General features: G+C 40.7%; 1 protein-coding gene across 3 annotated transcripts in view; it reads left to right on the forward strand.

The window, feature by feature from the left end:
• Positions 1-20,203, forward strand: part of JARID2 (jumonji and AT-rich interaction domain containing 2) — a 224,186-nt gene that overhangs the window by 176,730 nt on the left and 27,253 nt on the right. For all 3 annotated transcript variants that reach the window (XM_075052293.1, XM_075052291.1, XM_075052294.1), the window contains 2 exons: positions 6,114-6,343; positions 15,109-16,126. In XM_075052293.1, coding sequence (XP_074908394.1) covers positions 6,114-6,343; positions 15,109-16,126 — 1,248 coding nt within the window. The remainder of the gene's footprint in view (positions 1-6,113; positions 6,344-15,108; positions 16,127-20,203) is intronic.

Raw genomic sequence — 20,203 nt, forward strand, 5'->3', positions numbered from 1 at the left:
TTACATTTAGGAAAACGGAGTTAGCCATCGTTATTTGTAACCAGATTTCTTCATGAAGGAGAGACTTGTTTCCTTAGCTGGAGCAATCCAGCTCCAGTGTGTCAGAAAACATGCTGGTCCATGCTGTGTTTTGTTAACATGGTCGGATAAAAACTGCTCTGCATGCCTTTGGCCTGAAATGAGCTGGGGAGAAAATTGTATAGATGCCTTTTTTTCTTGGGGCTCAAATTTCAAAACAGATCTGGCAGTAGTGCGTAGTAAGCAGGCATTGCTAGAAATACTATACTCTGCTTTAGTGCCGTATTCCTTGCTTACCAGAAATACAGAAGAATGTTTCGCTTCTCAATTTGCAATGGATAATTTAGCAGAGTAATTTCCTTACATATGTAGTAACAAAGACGATGCAGGAAAAGATCGTAGATAGCTTTTTTTTCCCCTATTTCAGGATACAGTTCAATGCAGTGTTTGTATATCTTGGGCTTAAATTGCCTATCTTTCACATACATTATTGTTTGAATGTATTGTGAGAAAATTCTAATTTGTGGCTGCAATTCTTTATTTAGTTTTGTTTTTAACTAAATTTGATATTTGTGGGTGGGTACATAAGACAGAGTCTTAGACTCATGCATCTTTTTTTAGTGAAATTAATCCTGAAGAGGTAAACATTTAGAAGAAAAATACTTTTTGCATCCAGCTAAAATGCAGAATGAGAAAATTTCAGGCAGAGTGCTACAATAGTTAATGGGTAGGCAATTATTTTGATGATTTACAGCCTTTTGTTGAAATACCATGGAACCAGTAATTGTTGCAATAAACATTTTTGCACATTTAATTTTTCTGCAAAAATATGTAACATGAAAATTACCCGTTTTGCAGTAATTTGCATATTTAAATATGCAAATCAGGCACAACACATTTGGGGATTTGCGGATTTTCAGTAGCTAGATGTATGACCTGTGGAGGAGAATAGGGGAGCTGGAAGTTGCTCAAAAAAATTGAATTGTTATCCTGGTGAGAGACTCGTGATAACAGATAGGCACTTCTTGTATGGACTTGCTGCTTAGCGAGTGACCCTTTTGATGTTGTTTGTGTCGTAGTGGTTAGGTGAGAGTAATGAATTTGTGCTAAGACGAGACACTTGGTATTGAATTTTTGCAAACGGTGGCGTGGTGTCTCATACCAATAATGCTCCTCTCAGTGGCCCAATATATTCTTGCGCACGTAGAGGTTTGAGCTGTGTTATTGATAGTGTCAAAAAGAAATTCAGTGTTATGTACCATGGTTCTCCTGTTTGACTTCTGTTAGCATGCAGCTATGGAAATTTTATTGCAGGGTTGTCCACTGGCAAACTGCATAGTGTTGGATTAGGGCTGGAGAAGTGTGGAAACAGTGGTACCGCGTGTTTTCATATGATGTTGTGGTGTCCTTTTCTCCTGAAGAATATGCCTTTGCTACTGACCCCGAGTAGGTAGATCGTGTTGGGGGGCTCCAGAAGAGCTTCTATCTCTGGAAATGGTTTAGAGAAGTCTGAACATACCCAACACTTAAGGAAAACAATCGGCAGTATTAAAATACTCTGTTTTATGGAAGTAGATCATTGTTTTAGTTCCTCCGGGAGGGGAAAAGAATTATTGCCTGGGTCCTTTAAGGCAGTTTGAGAGCCACATAAATGTTTTCACAGTGACTTAAAACTGAATTAAAGCCAGAGCAAGAATGTTTTTGTACAGTAACGGATACTTAATGCCAGAAAGTTGATTAATATTACATCTCTTCCCAAAGATGATCTATGTAACAACATGAGGTTTGCATTGGAATAGCTGGCTCGGGTTCACAACATTGGCAAGGCTTCCTTTTCTCCTTCTAAAAACAAAACTTCTCCCTTTCACTCGTATCTTCCCTCTTTGTTTTGGATAGTTTTATGAATGTGCAATCACTTGCTTTACGCAGCACAAGCTCTGCAACATGCAGCATATATGTACATGTATGGTCCACGCCTTCATCTTCCAGACACTGGCATAAAGCAAAAGGGTTCATACATCAGTACTCTGCTGTCCCTGCAACGGACTCCCCTGTTATCTCCAGTATAAAGCATATCTGGTGCAGGAGTAATCTCCGGGAGGGCTTGGGAGAGAAAGCTTTGCCCATGGAGTCTGCTGCTTACACAGTGAGAGCCTGATTATTGTACATATTATAAATTGGCTTCTGAATGGCTGGCTGGATGTATCCTATAAAATATTCGCGTGCAAATTAATTTGTAGGAATACTTCAGAAAATTGCTGAAAACACAATAAATGTTTATCGCTCACTACAGTATCAATTCCTGTAGTAAATGCTTAGTTAATCTGTAGCAATTGAGCACATCTGTGGCTGTACTTGATCAAAAAGTTTTTTAGCCATTGTTATAGCTGCACCTAGTACACGCATAATTTGCACGGTTTGCATTGGTTTGCGTAGGGATTCTTTATCACAGTTTCAAATGAGATACCCCAAAGTCCCTGTGTGGGACCCTGGGCGAATATTGGTGCCCGGGGTCCAGCGTACCCAGTGCAGAGAGCACTGTGGTGAATCTGTGGGGATCATGCCTGCCATAAGGTTTTACTCTGCTGCCATAAAGTATACCAGTGGTTTAAAAACCCCCAGTGCTTGCAAGTTTTGAATGTAGTGGTTCAGTTTCTTAGCATTTGATCATCACTGCTAACCAAAAGACCCACAAGTATTTCACTCTGGGACTCTTATTGTTTCAGCTTAATAATAATTGCTTTGAAGGACACGGCATTTTGAGAATGAGCATTCAGATAGATATGGATAAAAGGATATCCCTTTATTCTATTTGAAGTGTCTGAACACTAATAATTTACTTGCACTTTCAATTATTTGTTAGTAGTGCTCTTACCTTTAACTAAAAGCTGTTCTGGAAATATAGAGCTGGTTCAGGTAGCATAAAATAATCATAATTCAGACTACAAAAGATTTCTGCTTTAATAATGTGAGTTTCGCCACTTGGGCTTTTTTTTTCTGTCTTTCTGTTTCTTAATGAAATTATTGCTTCAAGGATGAAACCTTTATTGACTACTCTTTCATGAGTCAAAAAAATAACCGGGAGCAGAACATTGGCTACTGCGTGTGTCAGTTATTGCTAGGATGGGAGACTGTAGCTGGGACATACCTGTATCTGGGCTTAGTAAAGCATAAGGTACACCTTTTTGCTTTTCTGAATGCCTCAGAAATATTGAAGATCTGGCAGACGTGAAGGAGAATGCAATTTGCTGCATAAGACGACACAAAAGAATTAGTAATTATTTTATTGTTAAATTAGATTTGGTCTCAGTAATATTTAATGCAGAGTTTTGGGGGGGTTTGTTGTTTTCTCCCCTTTGAGAAGTGGCGGTTTCTGTCTTACTATCAGTTACTCTTCAACAATGAGATTTCTTGGGGGCCTTTTTGGTCTTCCCTGGTGATTTAATCTTTTCACTGAACTGTCTTACTAGCTATTAGGGCCAGAGTTCAATCCTGTATTGTACTAAATAACTTATTTATTGTCTAAATAACTTTCACATATTTACTCAGATGGGAGCAAAATCATAGTCCAGGGGATTTTTTTTTTCCCCCCCTTAAATGCTTGGCTTGTGATACTTTTTTGTAATTAGTCAAGTTAACGTTTTGATACTTGTTTACATGATATGTTTTTGAATTCTGCCGAACTTATTATTGCGGAAAGGTTTTTATACTTATCTAGCTGGATATAACAATATTCTAGGTGCTGGAAGAAGCAAACACTGATTTTTATAGAAACTGATACCATCTACTGTTTAACTAGAGACAGCTTGACTAGGGCTGTTTTGCATCTATGTGTCTCCCTTTTTATTGTGTTTTCAGGCTTTTAGATTTTTAAGCTTTTCCTGTGAGACTGAACATTTTTTCTCTCCCATTTCTCTCTTCCCCCTTTCAAGAATCTTACAAATTAAGACAAAAGATAATTACTCAGAGGGTAAAACTGGCAGGGTTCCCACGACACTTAAAATTAATGAGCTGTTGCATATAAAATATACCTTGTCTCATGTTCGCCTTTTTTTTTTTTATTATTTATTTTTGAACCATAAAAGTGCACAATTTGGTTTTTCGGCTGTGTTTTCTGTTTTAGTAATTTTCAGTTTATAAAGTGGCAACTGAATACAGAAAACTAATCTCTCTGACTTAACGTTTCCGTATGAGCAGATCAGTACATACAATTTGTTCCCTCCAAAGGAAGAGATCACTCGCAGTGATGAAATACATATTAACGAAGCTGCCATCGGTTGTTTGTGCTGTGTCTTCTTAAAAGTAAATAGTTGCGCTTCCTGCGTCTGTAGCGCGTTCCATCTGATGGGAGAACTCCTTACAAAGGAGGATAAATGTATTGTCGTGAACTCCCCGAGAGGGGTTGGCAATTATTATCAGTTCCATCACTGGAAATGAGACATGGAGGTTACGCGACTTTCACTGAAATCACTGAGAAATCCTTGGCTGGCTGGGGCAGCGCCAGTTGCTCCTGAGCTCAGGAGTGATGGAGCCATGGGGGAATTTGCGATGACTTCGGTGCCAATGGCTTTTTTTCTCTCATTCTTACTCAATGTATGCAAGAGGGAAGGAAGGGAGGAGGATGAGTAATTGCAATTTTTTATTTTTTACATAATCTGCTTCAACATTTATGACTGACTGAATATAATAAGTGATCTGAATAACAAATTTGTCAATAGACGGCTGGATTTTTGGCTTTTGGAGGTGCAGCAGGAAGGTGGATAGATGGTTGGAAAGGGTTGGAGGTAGGCGTCTGCTCAAAAGCAGCTTAGATGCCCCTCTTCTGTCCAGCAGGATTGTTGGCTGTTTATTATAAGTACTATTACTGCTGCCGCTACTGCAATACCACAGGACATCTGTAGACAGCTAAGCTTCACAATTTAGATAAAAAGATATGTACTGTAGGTATATCGTGTTCAGTGACAAAAGAAGGCTTTCATTTCACAAGAAAACAATAACTTAATTCATTTAGTTAATGTTCCCAAAACAGATGGGGTGTGTTATGTGTAATAAATATGATTTTTAGATGCTTGTGCTATTAAGTATTTATGAATTTTCATCTTTACATCCTTTCCTAAACCATGGCAAAAAGGCAGAGGTAAAAACCAAGAGTAGATGAGTAGAGAAGACAGGAGGGACTTGCCATTGTGGGTGTTGGATCGCAAGCCTCATGGACCTCTGTCAAGTGCTTCACTGAAGAGGGGGCAGCACTGACATAAATCACCGCATTTTTGATTAACAAACAAACAGAAATGTGACTTTTTTTTTTAACCTCAGCTTTTCATGTTCCTTGACAACAAAAGAGCAGTGACGACTATTAAATAAATTCAGCATAGGGACAGGAGCAAAACTTGCTGAGATACTTGTATACGTTTGCATGATATTTATTGTACAAAAAATATGGTTTCTGTTCTGTGCTTTCTTATCCCTTCACTTCAGCAGAATGCTAGGGTGCTCAGCACAGGTCCCAGCATTACTTTTTATGACATGTTCCAAAACAGTTTTAGTATTTTCCTTTCTTTGCTGAAGTACCTTTTTCAATTTGCAGCTTGTCTGCTACAGGCAAACTGCTGTTAGTTTGGTTCAGAAGTTTGGATATTGATGAAAACAAAACATGCTTTTTCATGGAACGTTTCCTTTCTTTTATGTTAATGTAAGAATAAATCCTTTTTCTGTTTAGGTTATGTTTAGAATTCCCTTGCTGCAACAGCAAAAAGTTAATTAAAACTGTCATAAATAAAAATCAAACTGATAAGTCTAAATTTAGGTCAATCAAAACAGTAATGTACCTTGTATGTTTTAATTTGGATATTGAAGATAATGTGTGTTAACAAGCAAAGGAAATACGTTAGTAAATCTGTTCATATAAAGACATATGCAAAATAGTGCTTCTATTTTGGTATTGATTTTACTTCAGTTATAAGAAGACACTCACTAAATATCCAACACTGACAGCAGAGAAAGTTGGGTTGTTTTGAATGAAGAGTTTGGTCTTGTATGGGTTGGGTTTTGCCTTTTTTTTTTTTCTTTAATAGTCTGATTTTCTCTCTGCTCAGTTTTCAATGGGTCCAGCAAATCATCGAAGGAGAAAGAACCTGCTCAGAAACACAAAAGCAAAGAGGCCACACCAGGGAAGGAGAGGAACAGCGAACATAAGGCTGAGAGCCGAAAAGACCAGGCTGCTGCTAATCACCATCCTACTACAAACACTGGCTCCTCTACGAAAGGGCTCACTGCTAACAACCACCATACTCTTCATAGATCGGCTCAGGACTTAAGGAAACAGGTAATAAATTGTACTCTACTGTGGACACATGGGAAATGCAGACTTTTAAGGTGCTAGCTCCATTTTCCATTGCCTGGCATAGAACAAACATGGTAATCCTTAAAAGCATGCTCTGGAGACAGCAGAGAGTTAGTTTTCAGTGAAAGAGAAAGAAAGAAGGAAAAAAGAAAAGTGATACATACATGGGAAGTCAGTATGATAAAGCATGCTTTACAACCCTGTCTTTATATTATCCAGTGTATAAGTATGAGAGAGTAAAGTTCCCATCGCTATTTATTAAACCCTTCTGACTGGCACTTTTGTTGTCCTCTCTGCTGTGGCAAGGCTGGCAGCATGTGGAAAAATGAACTCCTTTTGTGTACGGCTGGTCTGCTCAGGTTATCTTAGAGGCTTACGGGCATGGTGGGGAAGCTGACATTACGATCGGGTGTCTTGTATTGCATGTGGGCAACACAAACCTCGGAGTCCGGGAAAAATGTTTTGCCTGATGCATAAAGAAGGTGCTCCAGGATATTGCCTGCTTCACAGTGGGCATACCAGCTAGGGAGAAATTCAGAGTTTCATGTTACCTGGTTGAAAACTAGCAAAAAAATTCAGCAAGAGGTTTGTCTCAGCCTGACTTGTATTTGGGTGTGGAAGTTTAGCAGACCAACCTTTCAGTGCTTGTGACTGGCATTTGGGCAGGATGCATCTCCATCTATTTTTGATGATCGGATCAAAGGGCTCCTAAAATAGCAACTGTCAAATATGTTTTTATAGAAGACTTTCAAAATGCCCAGTCAGTGTCCTTATTCAGTCTGAGGCTAGGTTGCCAAGGTACCTGTGCTAGGGCAATGCAGTATGGAAAGAAAGCTTGCTGCACTTATGCCTTACATTTTTTTGGTTTGGTGGTTAATTCTCAAAAGACCAATTAGAGACAGTCTTTATTTGCTGGCATCTAAAGGTTTTTCTTCTAAGAAGGCTGGTCTGGGCTTCAGTGGAGCAGGAATTGCCATCTTGTAGGGCTGTCACGGCCTTAAGTGGCACCTTTCAGTCATAGGCTTGGAAATGAAAAATGGCAAAAAGAAAAACAGGCAAGGTGCTCTTGCCAAGGAAATCTTTCATACCCTGTGCTTCAGTGGTGTTCAGCTTCTCCTGAAATGCCTCCACTGGATTTATACTACCTTCTAAATAAAATTTGAGATCCTGAAGTCTCTATCTACAGTATATTTCTTTTCTCTTCTGTAAGACTTTCATTCTTTATTCTCCCATGGCAATTTTGCTTATCTAGTCATCAGCTTGACTGCCTACCTTTTGCATCCTTTTGGCTTTCTGTATTGTGACTACCAGCATCCTATCATCCTTGCTGTGATGTGCTCTGCCATGAGCTCTTCGTGTTGAACAAGTTTCCCAAAACGTAAGGATGTACTTCATACTTAATTATTTTAGCTCACTGGAACACTTGTGTGAAATGCTTTAAAGTTGTATCATCAAAGTATGAATGGTTAAAATTCTTGTGAAAGTCAGCTGCCATCACTTGTGAAGGTAGTTCTGAGAAGGGAAAAGACAGATGTAGAAGAATTTTGTCCACGATCCAAGTGGGTTTTGCTTCATAGAGTATTAGATGTTTTCAATTGTGCTGCACAGAATGGAGGGAAATTCTAAAGCAATGCAGTACAACCAACAGTCGTGCCACACAGACACCTCACAGAGTGTGGTCCTCAAGCTTCAGAAAATAAGAGGGCTGTAAGCTGAGATGATGGGGTTTTTTTTGTTGTTTTTTTGTTTTTTTTGTTTTTTTTTATTAAAACGTTAGGCAATTTTCTTCTGCAACCAAAGTAACATAAGGACTTACCAATTTTAATGAAAATGTGGCTGTAAGTAATTAAAGGTGGATTATGCATTTTGTCTGACAGAAAGACTTAGCTTTGTGCAAAACCTTAGACTTACCAGTTATGTGACATTGCTAAATTTTCTGCCCTTGTCCTGAGTCTTTGTTGACTTTATCAGTATTTTCCAAAAGGAAAGTTGTTTTTCCAGGGTGCCAGTCACATGTTTGTCCTCCTTCCAGTATGTTTTTGCTCCTTGTTCACGTGCATTTACATGTGTATGTTTTTGTTTTGTTCAGTCTTACAGAAAATAAAGGCAGAATACTAGAAATTACCCAAGATTCTTTCCCTCCCCCTCTTTCTTTCCTTCTTTCTTTCCTTTCCTGGTGTGCCCTTGCACTTGTCACATGTTCCCTCTCTCTCTTTTCTTCCTCCCTTGCTATCTTCCCAAATCCCCTAATTCAAAGGGCTTGTGGGCTAAGGAAATATAGTTCAATGGGGCCCTCTCTTGGCCTAATATGGTAATTTAGCTCTGCAAAACTCATATCAACACAGAAGTATTTTTATGAATGAATTTGAGAACAGTTGCATAACTTGAATTTGTTTGGGACCAAAGCTGTTATTGGTATTGCTAATGTTGCTGTTATTACTGTGGTTGTTAGATAACAAGTCATTTGTTGGCTTTAGTGTGTGTGTGTGAGAGTGTGTGTGTATATGTCTGGAGGCTGGATCCTAGGTGCTATGCAGAGGTGTGTATGTAGATCAGTTTAAATCCAACAAACAAATTGCTGCAAGACTATGTGCTGGTCCCATTTGCTTTTTAAGAGGCAGCAACATTTAAAAGCTGTTGTACTGTCTTTTACTGCAAGGCAAGTGTTCAGTAAAGTGGAGAGAAGAGTTTTCTGAGGACAAATACATGTCAGCAAAACCAGGAAGATAGCTGAAAAGCAAAGATAAGATTATTCATATCCCTAGTTTCACCTTTAGCTCAAGACTGAGTCATATAAGGCTAATGTCAATCACTTTGTTACTACAAGGTGACCTGCTTAGTGGATGAGGGAAAGGCTGTGGATGTTGTCCACCTAGACTTTAGTAAAGCCTTTGAAACTGTTTCCCACAGTATTCCCCTGGAGAAACTGGCTGCTCATGCTTTGGACAGGTGTACTCTTCGCTGGGTAATAAAACTGGCTGGATGGCCGAGCCCAAAGAGCGGTGGTGAATGGAGTTAAATCCAGCTGGTGACTGGTCACCAGTGGTGTTCCCCAGGGCTCAGTATTGGGGCCAGTTCTGTTTAATATCTTTATCAATGATCTGGATGAGGAGATCGAGTGCACCCTCAGTAAGACACCAAGTTGGGTGGGAGTGTCGATCTACTGGAGGGTAGGAAGGCTCTACAGAGGGATCTGCACAGGCTGGATCGATGGGTTGAGGCCAATCGTATGAGGTTCAACAAGGCCAAGTGCCGGGTCCTGCACTTGGGTCACAACAACCCCACACAGCGCTACAGGCTTGGGGAAGAGTGGCTGGAAAGCTGCTCAGCAAAAAGGACCTGGGAGCGCTGGTCAACAGCCGGCTGAATATGAGCCAGCAGTGAGCCCAGGTGGCCCAGAAGGCCAACGGCATCCTGGCCTGTATCAGAAATAGCATGGCCAGCAGGAGCAGGGAGGTGGTTGTCCCCTTTTAATCGGCACTGGTGAGGCTGCACCTTGAATCCTGTGTTCAGTTTTGGGCCCCTCACTACAAGACAGACACTGAGGTGCTGGAGCGTGTCCAGAGAAGGGCAACGAAGCTGGTGAAGGATCTAGAGAGCAAGTCTTAGGAGGAGCATCTGAGGGAACTGGGGTTGTTTACCCTGGAGAAAAGGAGGCTGAAGGGAGACCTTATCACTTTCTACAACTGCCTGAAAGGAGGTTGTAGTGAGGTGGGTGTCAGTCTCTTCTCCCAAGTAGCAAGCGATAGGACGAGAGGAAATGGCCTCAAGTTGTGCCAGGGGAGGTTTAGATTGGATATTAGGAAAAATTTCTTCACTGAAAGGATTGTCAAGCATTGGAACAGGCTGCCCAGGGAAGTGATTGAGTCACCATCCCTGGAGGTATTTAAAAGACTTGTAGATGGTGTGCTGAAGGACATGTTTTAATGGTGGACTTGGCAGTGCTAGGTTAACGGTTGGACTTGATGATCTTAAAAGGTCTATTCCAACCTAATTGATTCTATGATTCTGTTTGAATTAAATTGACTTCTTTCTTACGTGCTCAGTGTAAGCACTGCCTCGGGATGGAGCTGTGGCATAGACCCCTGTTTGGTGAACCTGCACATCTGGCAGTGCAGCTAATTTTTTAGGCTAACTGTGTATGTTTCATTTGGGGGGAGACATATCAACAGTAGAAAGGTAAGAAATGCCTACCACAATTTCTTGTTTCTTTTGGTTCCAATCATCTAATGGGTCCTCAGAGACAAGTGCAGACCAGGAACGTGTAGGTGATGACTGACCAGCCAGAATTTCACATATGTCAGTGTGAAATCCTGAATCCAGCTGTTACTTTGATGGTGGGCTATGACCACATTGTTTGTTCCACTTGTTTCCAGCTGGAAGACGTTTGTTGCAGCCTATTTGCATGTGAAGTATGGTCTGTTCTGGTCTATATAGTACTGCTGTATCTTAAACATGACGCTATGTTCTCTGAAAACACTCAAGATACCTGTGGGCATGTGGGGAGGGAAGAGGGAGAAGCATTTGAAAACCTTCATGTTGCGTCTGCTCTAGAAAGATAATGGTCCTGAGGAATTTTTCAGCAGTGTTTCTTTCTTGTGGGGTCTCCTTAGTTAGCAACCAGAAGGAAATAAGTGAATTCCTTATGGTATTATCAAAGCCAAGTGTTGTTTAATTTAGGACCTGTTCATCACAGGAGTAACTTCAGTAAGTTTGAATAAAAACTCAAACTAGTGTGCTTATAATCTAGGATTGGAGGTTAGATAGCCAAAGCTTATGTACCTGTTCATTCAAGATCTAAGCTTTTGTTGTGTGGAGGTATTCTAACAACTCTAAACAGTTGTGATAAGTTGCTGTTTTCTTAATGAATTCAGTTTTCCAGAGTTCTGTATCTTGGCAGTTTCAATTGTGGCCTAAAGGTGATGGTGCTGATGGCATGTTTTCCTTTGACGAGAAGGAGCTGTGAGGATCTTGTCTTTCTCCATGAGCACTTTCTCCCTGACTCTGGTTTGTTCTCAGGCCCTGTGTGACCCCCCCCCCCCCTTGCTGAAGGAGTGCCCTGGATGGCCCTTCAGACTTCTGGTCACGACTTCTTCAGAAAAAATCATGGGAAGGCTGGAGTGACAAGATACCTCCATACAGCCTGACTGCTCCCTCTGAGGTCTTGTCTTGACTGTACCTGACAGCACAGTAATGTAGGTATAGCCTCCTTGAAACCTTCTGGAAAACCTCCCATAGAGGAGACTCCACAACATCCATTGACAGCTTCTTCCAGTGTTTTCGTTTTCTACTAATGAACAAGTTTTCATAGCTGTGCCTCAGAACATTGTTGTAGACAATTAAAAGGTTTTTTTCTCCCACTTTTCCCAGTGAACATGGAAGGAGCGTTTACTGTCTCTTTTCAGAGGAGCTCCTTATGCATCAGAAGACCATTACAGAGTTTTCCCATAATCTCTTTCAGACTAAGTAAGCCCAGCTCCCTTGGCTTTTCAGTAAAGATCGTATTTTCCAAATGCCTGAGGACTTTGTGCTCTTTTAGACTTGTTCCACTGTCTAAATTTTTCTCACAGTGTGGGCCTGATGCTGGGTCCAGCCCTTCCTAGGAAAGCCTGTGCTCCGATCCCTTGCTTTTGGCATTCTTGGTAATAGGTCTCAGACAGTGATTTGCGTGCTCACTGTGGTCCTCAAATGTTACCCCTCCCCTACGTGGATTTGATTTGTCCTTCCTAAAAATAGCACTTCCTCTTATTGTAGAAATGTTCTGAAATAAGTTCTTCAAGATTGCCTTTGATTTTGACCTTGTCTCCAGAGTCCTTACAGCCCCTTCCAGGTGTGTGTCACTGACAAATTTTTGATAATTCAAGTTACTGATGGAACTACTTGGTAGAACTGAGGTCAAGACAAGTCCCTGCAGAAAGTCACCTGAAATGCCCTCCTAGGATGACAGTGTACTATGACAACGATAACTTCCCTTGAGGATGACTTTATTTAATCCCTTGTGAAGCCACTTTAGAGTAATTATGTCTAGGATGTGTCTCAGGAGCTTGTTTGATGGAACATCACGTGGGACAGTGACTGGAGCCCTACTGAAGCGGAGGGGCTTCTTTACCTGCTCAGCCAGGTGTCTGTCAGAAGATGATTAAATTAGCTTGATGTGCTATTTTGGCAAAACGATGGGTGGGGTTTTTTGGTTTGTTTTTATTAATTTTTTGTTTTTAACACTATCTTATTTTTGTGTGTTTACAAATTAACTGTTTGATCTTTTGTTACAGAATGATTTTAGGGTTTGAAGTTAGGTAGACTCTGCCTACCCTCAACTTATTTCCAGGAGCCATGCCCTAAGTCATCTAGGTACATTTTAGCTTACTGGGGTTGCCTTCCTAGCTCTTTTGCTGAAATTGGTTATGTTATATATCCGGTAAGTATTCAGTCAGAGGTACTTTTGGTGAAGGCTAATGCAAAAGAAGCACAAACACTTTAGCCAAATTGTTGCATTTGTTTTCCTTCCTTGTGTGGTGGTTGATCTCTGCTGTTCTTTGTTGTCTTTGTATTTTTAAAGTGTTTATAAATTTTTTTTTTGGTTGAATTTTGTGTCTCTTGCTAACTGAAGTTTCTTTAACTCCTTGGCCTTTCTGATTTTACCCACACATGCTTTTGCTGTTCCTGTATAGTTGCCCTTAGTCACATAATTGTGTTTCCACTTTTTACTGTGATTCTTTTCTAATTTTCCAGTCATTAGAGGACTTTGTGAATAGGCATAATGGCCTGTGTTTTGTGCCCTTCCTCTGAGTGGGAATTGCTTTGGTTTGCTTTCTCTACTGTTGTCATATCTTAGAATTGAAAACTCATTTCATGATCACTGTCACCAAGATTACATTCCCCTTCCAGTTCTCAGTCAATTCTTCTCTATTAGCCTAGATGAAATCTGTAATCGATGTTCCTGGCTATTTATAAAGCCAGAGATGTTCAGTGCTGGTTCTGACTGCTGCAGGCAAGAGGCAATGTCTCAGCAGCTCTCTACCCGTGTCTGCGGTATGAAAAAGTGCTGTAAAAGTCAAACACAGGCCTCCATTTCAAATGCAGAGTACTGCCTAAATTTCAAGGGAGATGGGTAAATGTATTTTTGTTAGCAAGTGTTTGCTTTCCAGATGATATCTCATATGTCTTTGGAAAGCTCGAGGTAGAAACTCATGTCATCAGCTAACTGGATTTTCCTTAAGTGTTTCTACTTTGGAAGCACAGGAGGGACAAGAATATGGATGGGTTTTAAAAGGGTGTTACTCCTGCTCCAGCCTCTGGAGCACAGAGGAGAAAATGCACAGTAAATGCATGTATACACGTACTTGTGCGTGTATTCAGAATCCCCAGGTTCTAGTTTCTCTTCCACAAGTCACTTAATGCAAGACCCTACTATGATCTTTTCAGTCTATTTGATCCCTATTTTATAACATTTTATCCCTACTTTATAAGTGACTACAATTCTTGCATTTATTTGAGAGAAGCTGCCATGCTTACTAATTTGGCAAGGATTTTGAAATCCCACAGGGAAGTATTATAACTTTGCAGGAATGGTGTTACTCACCTGAGCACTGATGAGGGGCGATTGTACTGTATGCTTCCACTTCGAGCACTTTTATCAATGTTGCTGATTTTTGGATGTGTTTTTCTGCACTCATAGTAGTTTAAGGAGGTGAGAAGACAAGGTTTAAACTTGTTTAAATGCTGAAATTTGTTTGAGGTTTAAACTTGAACTTCATTTTCTTAGTAGTGGGCCTTAGCTTTGGCAGTGCTGGGCTGTCACAATTCTCTTTGAAGCTGAGGGTTGCTTTCAGTGCTTAATGCATCTTATAGTTAAAATATAAATTTTAGTTTCATAGTTGGGTTCAGAGGTCTAACAGAAAGCAGTGGAGTCTAGCAATTCTAAGTTGCAATGGCACATTAGTGAGTGATGAAAATGATGTAATAAAATGTGTGTCAGCAAAACTGCCCAGGTATCAAACTTTTTAAAAAACACATTGAATCACTGCATACATTTTTATTTCAAATGAATTACTTCAGCAACAAGATGCCTCCCAAGATTTAATAGGTATGATAGACTGGATCCTTCATGGCCATCCTGATCTGCTGGGTGCATAATGTATTCAATATCTCTTTTTAGATGTATGTATGTATAAACAGGAGGTTGGTTTGGATCTCAGTGTGTGTTTTTTGTAAATCATGCCCGTTCCAGTTGGAGGAGATAGTATGTGCTCGCTAGTTTGTCTGCTAAGTAGTAGTAAATTGTGTGTGCACTTAAGGGAAGTTGGGTGGGAGAGAGATAGCGTCTGAAGGCCAGAAAAGGAGATAATGAAAGTATTAGTTTGTAAATTAGACTACCTATGTTTTGTGATATCATAACAGGCTTTCTGGTAGACAAGGAAGGGGGTAGTGCAAGCAAGGGACCTCACCCTTCTTAATGCCAGAGGCTTTGTACCCTCCGAAACAAGATTGGCTTTCTGGGGACTTTTTGGTTCATTCTTTAAAAAAATACTTCTGTTTTATTTGTTTATTATAGATGCCCAGTCCCTCCTCTTACCTGGGTGAAAACTGTTATATGAAGATTGTACAAAGGGGCCAGGAGTCAGGATTGCAGAACATGGTTGTCCTGCGACTGGGATGCTGTGGCTAAGTGGTAACACTATTAATTTACTCTTCTGTTTTCTGTTTCCTTCCTTCTGCCCCCCCCCGCAACACTCCTGGCACTGCAGGTTTCTAAAGTCAATGGGATCACTCGAATGTCATCTCCGAGTGCAAATGCAGCCAGTGCCAAAAAGATGAGAGAAGTCAGACCTTCACCGTCCAAAACTGTGAAGTACACTGCAACAGTGACAAAGGGAACTGTCACATACACCAAAGCCAAGAAAGAACTGGTCAAGGAAACCAAACTAAATCACCACAAACCCAGTTCACCTGTCAACCACACAATCTCAGGGAAAATAGAAAGTAGCAATGCAAAAACCCGCAAACAGGTGCTATCCCTTGGAGCATCCAAGTCTAACAATACCGCTGTTAATGGTGTAAAAGTCAATGGCAAGTTGAACCAAAAGACATGCACTAAGGAGGTGGGGAGACAGTTGAGGGAGGGGCTGCGCAATTCGAAGAGGAGGCTGGAAGAAACGAATCACATAGACAAAATACAGTCGCCCACCAAGAGAATGAAAGGGGCCGTCAACTTGGCAGAAGCTGCCAGCAAAAAGGCAGCCGTAGAAAAGCCTTTGCTAAATGGACACCTTAAAAAGGAAGTGCCAGAGAAGAGTTTGGAAAGAAATAGGCCGAAAAGAGCCACTGCTGGAAAGAGTACGCCAGGGAAACAAGCACATGGCAAAACTGAAAATGCCTCCTGTGAAAATCGTTCTACCTCTCAAGCGGAGTCCTTGCACAAGCCACAAGACTCAATGGGAAAGCACGAAAAGGGCAGTAGTAAGTCTGGGTGGGGGATGCTGGGGGAAATTCCCATCCTTAGGCCCTCCACCAAGGAATTTCATGACCCACTGATATACATTGAGTCAGTCCGAGCTCAGGTAGAGAAGTATGGGATGTGCAGGGTGATTCCTCCTCCAGACTGGAGACCTGAGTGCAAGCTAAATGATGAAATGCGGTTTGTGACACAGATTCAGCACATACACAAGCTAGGCAGGCGCTGGGGACCCAACGTGCAGCGGCTGGCCTGTATCAAGAAGCACCTCAAATCTCAGGGCATTACCATGGACGAACTCCCACTCATAGGTAAGGGCTGTGGTTTCATTGGCCTTTTGCCGCTGCTTGTTAGTGTCCGTATACAACTTTATGCTCCGTTTGCCTTTGTGCTTAACTGAACCCCTGTTCAATTAACACTGCAGAGCTCTGGATCTCTCTTTTTATCCGTTGGTCAGGCACGATGCAGGTAGGTTGTTGGAGAGCTTTCCAGAGAGACTTTCCCCCTGCCAGCTCTTTAGTTCACCCAGGGAAAACAAATGCTATGTGGGGTCTTGGTCTCCAGATTTCAGGATCTTCTCCTTTCCCTGCTGTTTATTTTTGTAGGTAGTACAACTACGAATATTGGTAGCCCTGGTTTATATGTTGCCTCAGAATATTTTTCAGACCTTTCCAAAGATGTTTTCCAAACAGGTTGCAATGCTGCCAAGCCTTAATACAAATATTTTTTTCCCCTTTCTTTAAAAGCATTTAACCAAGGGGGAAAGAAAATATCTCAGAACTGACTTATATTTGGGTACTCAGACACTTAAAATCACAAATTTGCAGTGACCTGCTGACATTTAACAACCATTAAGTGTCAAGAATAGGCAGTAAAATGTGGTTGATTGCAAAATGGAGGTTTCATTATTTCTCCCAGCAGGTGTCTGCCAGGGCTAATGCCTGAGTGAGAATCACTTATTTAACAGAATTCTTGGTTTATGGTCTGCTGTCAAATATGACACGTGACAAAAATGTGACAATAGTTTGTAAAAACATGACAACAGCAGCATACAAATGAACTATTGAATGAGCCACCTCCATCTCTACTGCCTTTGCAGCCATGACGTAGTAACAAACTTGTGGTTTTAATTTTTGTTAGCCCTTCCCTTTGTTTTTGAAGTGTTTTGAGTCAGAGCTCACAGGACCTGCATGTTGCAACTTGAGGCTAGAGTTTTGCCTTTGAGGCATTATCCGATCAGAGGCAGCTATCAACACAAGTTGGATTAAAGGACACGCTTTTCTGTTTAAACTGTTCACAACACTTCCCCTCCCCCGTTTTCAAACTTTATTTTATATCACATGTGGTAAGTAAGTGAAAATGCATAAAAGCACACAAAGAGATTGCAGAGTTTATGGTGAACCGATGCAGGGCACAACAGAGAAATGACAGAATTTGAGGAGGAGAAATGAGGGTTAGCACTCTGTTGCAATAGCCGTGCAAAAACGTTCAAGGAAATCTGAAAATTAAAATCACTCAAGCAGCAATAAGTGAACATTTTGTATGCCTAATGTATGCAATGGTTGTATGCTAATAGAGAAGAATAATGAATTAAATTTACATTGGCGAGAGAGAGAAGAAAATGTGCAAGACAGCTCGATTAACGCTCCTGGAACAATGTTAACTTTTTAATGAAATACCTTAACTCGGCATTAAGATGGCATTACTGTTAATTATTTGTATTATTTAAGCACCTAAGAGCCTAATTAATAGGCAAGGATTCTATTCTGCTGGGTGCCATATAACCGGAGCAAACAGTGGTCTCTTATAAAATTTGCATCTTATGTATCCTTTCTGCAGTTAATTTCCTACCTATCTTGTGTTTAAAATTAAAAACAAAATGGAGAAAAGAAGCTGCAGATCATCAGTGTACAAAGATGAGAAATATGTTGGTTCCAGCAGGAAAGATAGAAAATAATCTGTAGTGATAAATGCACACTTATTTAAGTAGACCTGCGTACATATCCCTGCTTTCAGGGCCAAATCACATTTCCATTGAAGTAAGTGGGAGTTTTGCCAATGACTTGTGTAGTGCCAGCATTTGGTATTAAATGCATACCTGAAGATGTAAGGTTTTTTTGGTTTTGTTTTGTTCTTTTTTTTTTTTTTTTTTTTCAAATGAGCTTGCTTACTGGGCAATTTAAAAATATTCCTAATTTAGTGAAATTAAGACTATTTAAAAAAGACAAAAAAGTCAGATGCTATTTCTGCATAACATGTTCCAGGTCTCCTATTTAAGCCATTTTGCTGTAGGTGCTTATAAATGGGTTAAACTTTTTTTTTTTCCTTCCCCCTTTCAGCCTGTCAAGGAAAGTTTAAGCAACATGCTTAGGTCAATTCTGGAAAACATCAGCCTGAGATATAAATGCTTCCAAAAGTTATGACTGTGTGAAATGGAATTATAATTGAGACCATTTTGTAAACCTTAGCTGTAGCTGGCCCTATGGAGGATCTGCCAGATATGCAAGGCTCTGGTTGAATGATGTGCTACTCGAGCTCTAATATTGCAGAGTGATTATGAGTGATCATTCCATGATGCGGGAGAAAATCACATTTCTTAAATATCTCATAAACAGTGTTGAAACTAGGCCCTTAAGCTGGGTGTGCGCTATTTGTCCCACTGGAGAACATGTATAACGTTAAACCTGGACCACACTTCTTTCGAAGTTAGGAGTATGTTACTCAACTTTATGTAGGTCACTGAATCTATTGGGATGGAAAGCCATCTTGAATTATGCCTTCAGCTTATTTGTGAACAGTGGATATAAAACTCTAGACCAAAAAAGTAACAGCCTGTATTAGAGGCCAGCTTGAAAGTTATTTTATGGTGAAGATTAAAGAGGAAAGAAAGAAAGAAAACCTTTCAAACTTGTGGTTTTTTTCCCATGGTGTTTACCTTTTCTCAGCTTCAAGACTTAACCATTTTGACACCATCACCCCCTACTAAACTGGATAAATCTGCTACCCCATGACCCTTGTCATATGCTCCTCAAGGCTTTACCCTTGGTTTTAGCTGCAGCCAAAATCCCTTTTCCTCTTTTCACACCTTTGCCCAGCGCTGTACGGGCAGCATCAGTGAGCAGCCTCTGGTACTGCTCTGCCTCGGTCACAATCGTTGTCATCCCGAAATGTTGCACACAGGTTTACACTGCTGAGTCTCCCTCCTCACTGGCTTGGCACAAGTGGTGGAAATGGGGAAAGTGGATGGAAGAAGGAAAATTGGGATCAGCTACGAAGTGTCTGAGATGCAGCACAGGGTGGTTTGAAGAAAGTAATACTGCTTGCACTAGGAAGCAAGATGATATGGCTGGTCCTTAAGATGCTGCAGCTTTGGTTTGCTGTAGCTAAACCAACAGTAAATATTTACCATAATGTTGCTTATTGCCCTTCTCTGTTGTGTAATAGCATTTTTAAGTGCTCTGAAATGGCTATGGCATAATGATTTTTTACTTTTCTCAAAGAAAAAGGGGAAGGAGAGACAATGTGGCAGCAGCGATGTTGACGCAAGTTTTGTATTAATTCTCTTTTTTTCTTCAGCAGTGCCCTGTTGAATTGCAGGTGGTCTTTGGTCTGTTTCTTCACTCTTTCTATTGATGATTTATTTCTGTGCTTTGAGAGTATTTATGATGTTTCTTTTATTGTTCCTCATCTATTTGGCTGCTTTTTATGCTGCAGTTTGTATAATACTCCATTTTTATTTTTTGACTGGAGCGTGAAATGTGCTAGTCATCTCAAAACATACAAACCCATAATGGAATATAAAATATGGATAGCCTCAAACTGGAAAAATAATGTGTCTTGAACTTTTCTATGCAGTTGCAGGCACCAACCCCCCTGCTTCTTCTGGATTTTTTTTTAAGGGTTTTTCTACCTGTAGTGAAATTAATGATCTTACTGTGCTCCTCTTAAATACTAATTGTATTGAAAGTGTTGTGCAGACATTAGATAATCAATGTTTCACCTCCAGAAGGGACAGGTACTTGTCTTTTTGATTGCCAGTACCCATCTTGCCAGTCGTTTTGCTTCTTCCTGGTGTAAACCAGACAGGGGACTGGTGGCAGGGGAGGGGAGGGTGGGAGTGTGGGGGCTTTTAAAGAGCTGGGCAGCTCTCATCTCACCGGCTGCTGGGTAACAACCAGGGGAACGACGTGTGTCAGGAGATAGCTGGGGGTGCTCTGAGAAGAGAAGGGAATGAAACTTGAGGAGGAGAGCAAGTTTAACCATAGGAAAGGCTATTGCAAATAGCAAAATATGATCTGCTGAATGGCTCAAGCTAGCAAACAGTGGCATGTGCCTGTCTTTAGCAGGAGGCGTACGAGATAGGGACAGTCCTGCTCCGGTGCCCAGGT

This window comes from Buteo buteo, chromosome 20 (assembly GCF_964188355.1).
Source record: "Buteo buteo chromosome 20, bButBut1.hap1.1, whole genome shotgun sequence".
Lineage (NCBI taxonomy): Eukaryota > Metazoa > Chordata > Aves > Accipitriformes > Accipitridae > Buteo > Buteo buteo.